This window comes from Diadema antillarum, unplaced genomic scaffold (genome assembly GCF_040938485.1).
Source record: "Diadema antillarum isolate AM-2024a unplaced genomic scaffold, OU_Dant_1.0 scf00000022, whole genome shotgun sequence".
Classification (NCBI taxonomy): Eukaryota; Metazoa; Echinodermata; class Echinoidea; order Diadematoida; family Diadematidae; genus Diadema; species Diadema antillarum.
The window spans coordinates 4689088-4697058 of NW_027270911.1; the positions used below are offsets into that span (position 1 = coordinate 4689088).

Genomic DNA, 7971 nt, shown 5'->3' on the forward strand with positions numbered 1-7971 from the left:
CAAGCCTACCGGAGATGAGGGGAGACTGAGGGATCGCCTGTGGCGTCTGTCCGTTCGTTGTCCGTCCGTCATCCGTCCGTCATCCGTCCGTCCGTCGTCTGTCCGTAACGCTACAAAAACTTCAATAACTCTTTAGGGGGGCCTACTCTGGGCTTCAATTGCAATCAAACTTCGAGGGAAGAGGGGTCATACAAAGTTTCACATTTTACCATTATATATGAAAGTCACCTCAAGGTCAAAGCTCACAGGCAGGGGTCAATGAACTTTTAGAACCCAATGTTAAGTTTTTATGCTGCATTTCTATTATGGGTCATAACTTTTGATCCATAGATCCGTTTGTGACCAAACTTGGATGGTAGATGTCCCTTGGGGAGTGGATGATCACCATAAGGTCAAAGGTCACAAGCCAGGGTCAACAAACTTTTAGAGCCCAATGTTAAGTTTTTATGGCACATTTCTATTATGGGTCATAACTTTTGATCCATAGGTCCGTTTGTGACTAAACTTGGATGGTAAATGTCCCTTTGGGAGTGGATGATCACCACAAGGTCAAAGGTCACAAGCAGGGGTCAACGAAATTTTAGAGCCCAATGTCAAGTTTTTATGGCGCGTTTCTATTATGGGTCATAGCTTTTGATCCATAGGTCTGTTTGTGACTAAACTTGGATGGTAGATGTCCCTTTGGGAGTGGATGGTCACCACAAGGTCAATGGTAACAAGCAGGGGTCAACAAACTTTTAGAGCCCAATGTTAAGTTTTTATAGCGCATTTCTATACATGGGTCATAACTTTTGATCCATAGGTCCGTTTGTGACCAAACTTGGATGGTAGATGTCCCTTGGTGAGTGGATGGTCACCACAAGGTCAGAGGTCACAGGCAGGGGTCAACAAACTTTAAGGGCCTAATGTTAAATTTTTATGGCACGTTTCTTTTTTGCCATAAATTTTTACCCTTTTTACGCGAATGGGCGAGACACATTATGGCACTTGCCTTGTTCATTTAGCCATGATCATTGTTGCTACAGAGATATCCCTTCCGAGCATTGCTTGATACAGCATTATGGTACATGTGTGGATAGTTGTTGATCATGTTTCTTGATGTTTGCAGAGCTAATTTTTCAAGAAAATGAGAATTTGAAACCTTGCACCTGTCTAATTCACAATTAGTTGCAGTAACCAGAATGTTTTGTTGGCACTAATCGTGACAATTACTGTAACAGGTGATACACAGCCTAGAGAGATGAAACAAAGGGAAAACACTATTCTTTACAAGAAATGTTCATCTGCTGTAACTGAAAATGATACAGATTTGCCCAATGCCGCTGGTGTGCATGTATACTTAATCAATCAATTTCCTGAATTGTTAAAGGCAGCGACTTTCCAATCAATGAAAGGAAACTTTTAAACATCCTTAATATCCATGAGCCGAGGTACGATCATATATTTTTCAGAGAAATCTTCAAGCAAAAGTTTGAACTCATGGCTGAGTGTGCACAATACCCCTATAAAGGTCAGATTGAGTGTTTGCCAATGATTACAAAGATCCTGACAAGTACCTTGCCTCTTTGTTTTACTTGAACCATGTATGAAAATTTCCATGTATTTGTATATCTGAAAACTTGTTCTGGTAACTTCTTAATGTTATCAGTTTGTTGAGGATATTAGCCTCATGTTTGACATCACTATAATTATTAACAACCTTTAAACTAACTCTGAGGTACAGTTAATACTTAGTGTGCTCAAGAAATAACTTCAGCTTTTGGGCACTCCATCAGATATGTAAACTTTAAACCCAGTCAAACTTTCTTTAATCAAAAGTGTATCCATGCTGTGGTAGTACTTTGCCAATGTTCCCCCAGAGTTTATTTCTTAGAAACCGTGAGAGAGAAACAAAAAAATGCAAACTTAACAGATTTGTCTTTATGAAGCAAATAATGTCAGGATTGGCAGGAACTTCCTTTTCAGCAGCTATAAGTTTGTTTCTCAGAATACCATCAGTGATGAATCAGTCTGGTAAACATGCTTGTACCACTTTGACGATGAACCCTTGTGGAGCCACTCATTGGCTGGTGCAACCAGCTTGTAGCTCCTGTCATTGGCTGTTGTACCTCGACTGTACGAACGCACTGACACCTGCTGATAATTGGAGTTGAACACCGCAAATTGAATTTGCTGTAACAAAAGAATCAGCCTCCTGTAAACAGAGACAGTGGCGCACGTGACGCAGGCGGCATGCATCAGAATGGCTCGGCGGGAACTTTCATCTTTGATTGAGTGCTCATTTTGATGTGAACTCGAGGCGATTCCTGAAGTTGTCCTCGAGTGGCTGTTTTTGTCTGGAGTGCCATGCTTTTCTAAACGAACTATTTTATTCCTGACTTGCCATCTCTAGGATGTGAAAAGTTTCTGCCCATGATGTGCATATATTTTGATGGAAACCAAAGCCCAAATATAAATGTGGATTGAGTGAAAGGAGCAGTATTTGTAGAACACATCAGTAAAAGTTTAAGGAAAAGCGGACAATCAGTTCAAAAGTCATGAATGGTTAAGATTTTGCTGCTGTCATAGCTGGATAAGGAGACTACTACACTCAATGATGTCATTATGGACAATAGAAAGAAAATATTTGAATTCCACAAGATATTATTTTCCTTGAAAAGTACATAGCCCATCAACTTGTTACTAACATTTGTTAAGGGTGATAGTATTCCCCCTACTTTCTGAAAGAGGTAGATGAAGTACTCTTTCATTACCCTAGAAAAGGGAAAATTTGTTGAATATTGCATATCTTTTCCTTATATTGTCTTCCACAGTGATGTAATGAAGTGTTGTAGTCTCCTTATCTAGCGAAGATGGCACCGAAACTGTAAAAATGCATTTATAACTTTTGGATTGCTGTTTTCTCTCTGTTCACACTTACATTACAGATTTTGTTTTCTGACATGGCATTTACTAGACAAAAAGTGACCGCAGTGACCGAAATCATTCAGCGCTAAAAGATGCCCTATACCCCAAGTTTGCTATATCAGAGTTGTACTGAGTTAATAAGCCTGCAAGAATGCATGGAAGGTGAACTTGCGATACTCAAGTGAACGTGAGACCTCTGGGTCTTTTGTTGTATGCTAATTCTTCATCTTCCTCAGATATTTCCCTTTTGTTTAAATAGCAGTTCGTCATTCGGTGTCCTCTTTTGAACTCTCCTCAGGAGGATGGTTTCTTCCCAGTCATCAGTCTCTACCACCAAGGTGAAGACGCCACACCCGTCTCTCAGTACCTCATCGACGAGGGCTTGGCTGATCCGATGAACGATGCCAGGGCGGTGCAACTTCAAGAAACTGCCACCAAGGCAGGGGCAGGAAAAGCTGCAGCAAGGGGTGGGGTCACCGTGTCCTCCGGCCAACGCAAGGAGGCGGTTTCCATGGCGCCGCCTGTGTCGGGAACAGAGGAGTGATGGTGAGTATTCCATCTACCATGTGACCCATCACATTGTACCTCAGACACTCCTTCGTTTTTAGTAAATCTCTTGATGTAGGGCAAGTTCACGGCCTTGTTTCTGATGAACTTTGTTCATTTAATGTACATGTATCACAGTGAAATGTTGAAATGTTTCCATGAGCTTTCCTCATTTAGTCATCAGATACATTGTCAATGTTATGTTATGTCAAAAGCATCATGTAATATGACTCAAATTACTTGGTAGTCTAGCCAAATCTTGGAAGCATTGTTTTCTGTAGATCTCGTTTGTATTTTGCTATATGTCCACTCTTCCCCCATAGCTGTGCAGAAATTGCATGTATTATTCAAGCACTTTGGTTGGATTACCTGTCCTGACAATATACTTCATTTCATTTTATGTCATTTATTGGCACACCACAAAGAATAAACCAAGTAATGTAATTGACATCTATCTCATCAAACATTTTTTGAGCTTGTGACATTACAACCCAACTACGCCAGAGGCTTCTCAAAATCCGAGATATATTTGATGTGACAGTGCGGTTCAGAAGTAATTCATCAAAAGCAATGCATTTTCACATACCTCCAAAGATATTCTTGGCTAGGTGCAATGCAAAGTTTGAATCCACCTCAATTTACACTCTTTTCTGTTTTTTGGTTGCCTGCAGAGACTCTGTGACTAATTACAAGGCAAAGGCATTATTCATTTTGTTTGTTTGTTTGTTTGTTCGTTCGTTTGTCTTTTCTTCCTTTCTCCCTACTCTTGATGTGAATTGCCAACTATTTCAATTACTGTAAAACGGGAAAGTTTAAAGTGCCTGAAACTTGTTGTGAATTTTGTGATGAGCCAAGATTTGCAAAAGTAAAATGCTCATAAAAGTTTTTGTCTACGCAATGCATTGAATGCCAGTGGCAATTCACGAACATTTCATGTCGCAAAAAAAGGCTGTTGGCTCCAATTCACAAAAAGTTTCATGCCGTGAATGCTTGTGGTTTTAAACTATAAAGGTAATGGTGGCAATTATAATTTAGCTACTTTCCACTATATTTCTTACAGTGTAGTCATATAGCATGATTATAGTCAAACTAGAAATATCTGTGATAGTCATTAGCAAAAAAAAAGAAGAAGAAAGAAGCAAAACAAAACAAAAAAAGAAACGAATAAGTGAAGAATAGATTCTCTTTAGTTGATGCTTTCATAACCTGTCAGTAAAACTATATTAAAATGCCTTTCTCGCATTCCTGGCTATGCGCAATTACATTTGCTGCCAATAAGGGAATGTTTATAAATAAAGCACAGATTAAATGAAGCATATCACTGCAAGCATCAGATTATATCACTGGCGTGGTAAACACCTGGCCCTCGGATTTCACCAGGGGTTGAAAGCCCTTAATTACAATCCATAGTCTGTCCTTCAGCTCACCCGTAATGCAATCGTGAAATGGCACGAGCAATGCAATATCTCCATCTCTAAATATAGAGCTGATATGGTGTCATCCCAGTTTTGTGATTTGTTTTCCTTTTCCTGGGAGCGAAGAAGAAATATATAAGCCGTATCAGTATGAAATTATGATTTGCTCTGCTGCATGTGAAAAACCCTGAGAGTGCTTGGTCTGCACTATCAACAGGGGGAAAAATTGTTATGTGTAGTTTTGTTTCATGGCAAAAGATGAAAATATACTGGTGTATTCATTAACATAGATCAACTGACGGAAATGTTGCTTTCATGGCTTTTGTAATTAGATGTAGTGGCTCACAGTATAAAATAAAAGATCAAAAATCTTTCAAAAATCAATAAAAGATCCTGGATCACTCCCAAAAGTTAGTCATCTGTTCCTAGTGTCATTATTAACTTTTCCAGCAAGTTTCATTCAAATGCATTTCCAACTTTTTTGAGTTATTTTGCAGACAGACAAACTCTCTAGAGTGGGTATTTTGAAAATGCCCCAAACAATGTCAATCTGATGAGTTTGTCTCTAGATTCTGCTGTTGTTCTTGACTGGTCCCACCTACTACATCGGGTCTTTAAACCCATTGTAGATGAATCCTGAGAATTCTCGGACAGGTGTCTATGGGAAATGTGTATTATAGTAAAGTCGGTCCATCGTCAACAGTTTAAAGACAAAAGTGTACTTGCCAGCTAGCTGTGGAAACCTTGGTGTAATATAAATATGTCAATGTGTGACATGTACATTGTACATAGTAGTGGACAGATTGCTGTGCAAGTTTAAGACTAGGTCTAGATCTACATGAGATCTACATAATTATATACTTGTAATTTGTCTAGTCCAACATGCACAAACCATACTTAAGCTTCATACAGTGATTCGTGAACAGCCGTTGAACTGGTACAAAACCAAGCACACACAATATGCACCCACTGTGGCAGATACAAAACAAAAGAAAAAAAAAAATGGGGGCGCCTGCCCCCCCCCCCCCCTGTAATTTCGTAAAGGCACCTCCCTTTTACGGAATTCCTGAATCCACCCTTGACCCAAAATCTTCTTTGATTGACAGTTCAACCTGCTTTAACATTGATGATCTTCACTGCGAAGATGGCAGCAATCCTCACACCATCCTAAGGCATCATTTTGAATGCAAGATCCGTGCCCATTTAGTAATGACATTTCCTAGCGAGGCATGTTCAGTACTGTAGATCCTGGTGCCAACAGTCAGGAGGGGAAGGGAGAATGTATAATTGCATGTCACACCGTTGGTCTTCAGAGATTTCTCCAGGAAATGCAAAAGATTTTCTTCTCAATGTCGTTCCGTTTATGAATATTTGCGCATAGGCGTCATGACCTACCCTTTAAATTCCCACATGTCACCTGTCACATTTTTCGTCTACTGATTTGCAGGTATCTCCCCGGCAGCCGATTGGGGTCAAAAAAGCAACAATTCGCAGTCCTTGGATAAGTTTTCCTCAACAGACTCTGCGCACAAAACGGACAGTAAGGGGAGGATTATGGAGTGCGGCTGTGGGGCAATCTGTGACGAATGAAGAAACATTTGTTGATGAGGAGAGGGAATTTCTGAACAGGACCGACAGAATTTTTTAAAGAGCCAAAAATGGTTACATTGACCCACTCTTGATCTCCCTGGGAAATGGAGCGGGCTTTGGCTGCGGCAACTTTGCAACCGCATTACGAGACTCGCTTCTTGCCCCTTCTGCCTTACGCCTTCTGATACGCCGCTGATCAGGGCATTACTTAGTATGATTGATGTTTGGCCCGGTCTCGACATGTTTGCGCTCGCAGCAGACAAACCGTGAGAGGCTGACTTTGGAAATGAGCCGTGAAGAATTTAAGACTTGGGACTTGTTTGGAAGAGTTTTGGTATTTCTTTAAAAGCCATCATCTTAAATTGTTGCCACTCACCACTAACATTCACAAGGTTATCTGTACGAATTCTTCATTATTTGTGAGCATGCTTTGTTTTCATATGATTGAAAGACAAGGAATATCTTCACCTCTTCTGCACTTATGTCTTGTCTTTGAATATCAATTTGTCAGGGACCAGTAGCTTGTTTGTTTCTGTAAACTTGAAGAAAATGTGTTTGAGCTGATAGAGACAATCAGGTATCCAATCTGATTTTGCAGCCCTTTTCACTGACTTCCTATAGAAATTAACGAGAGAAATCTCCACCTCAACTGTAACCCCACATGGTGCTAGCAGTGACCACAGTTTAAGTTTTTTAAAAGCTGCTCTATAAGGTGTTATTAACGGGAGGGTTTGATTTTTGTGAATTTCGCAAATCACTTTTGGACCACAAGTTCCAACAACACCCAAAAATATATCAAAATGACAGGCATGAATGCAGCTATGATAGCCCTTGTGTCAAAATCACAAAAATAATAAACAAATTGTATACATGGTTAACATGTTTTCTATATACTAAACAAGCTTGTATCATTGGGTACTGTAATCCATTTAACTGTTTACAATGATAGTTTACTGTTTCAATACATGTAGCTATAATATGCTTGTTACATACCAAACAAAAGGTTGTAGCATTGGTTATTGTAATCTGAGTGTATTCTACTGGCATACATCCGCATCACAACTAACCCTTTTTTGTGTGTATTTTATGGCTTTAATAAAGCGGGGTAAAGCATAATTCTTGATGAATTATGGTGATTCAACCAATCCCAGTGATTTCTTCCTTTTTTTTTCAAACAAGAGTCCAGTCCATGGAGAGTTATACAGTTTCAAGAAGAAATATTATTCACTTGCAGATTTCATTGATTATTGGACACTTTTGGTGCAAAGCATTTACACTTCGATTTCTGTGTTACACTTTTACAATTGTTGGAAAGTCATAGTGAGAAGGGGCAAAGAGATTCGATAGGTCACGTTTCCAGGAAAGTTATTTTAGTCAACTTACAGTAACAGGTCCTACTACAATTTTGAAGTTTGTTTTGAGATCAGGAATGTTGCACACCAATGATGTAGTCACAGAATACCATTTGAGCTATTGTGGACCTCTTATCCCATGTAACTATAGATATCAGTGA

The 7971-nt window shown here is 39.5% G+C and overlaps 1 protein-coding gene across 1 annotated transcript in view; it reads left to right on the forward strand.

The window, feature by feature from the left end:
• Window positions 1-7252, forward strand: part of LOC139731721 (RING finger protein 17-like) — a 165849-nt gene extending 158597 nt beyond the window's left edge. The window contains exons 36-37 of the mRNA XM_071642603.1: window positions 3206-3453; window positions 6316-7252. Coding sequence (XP_071498704.1) covers window positions 3206-3451 — 246 coding nt within the window. The 3' untranslated portion in view covers window positions 3452-3453; window positions 6316-7252. The remainder of the gene's footprint in view (window positions 1-3205; window positions 3454-6315) is intronic.
• The last annotated feature ends 719 nt before the right edge of the window (window positions 7253-7971 follow it).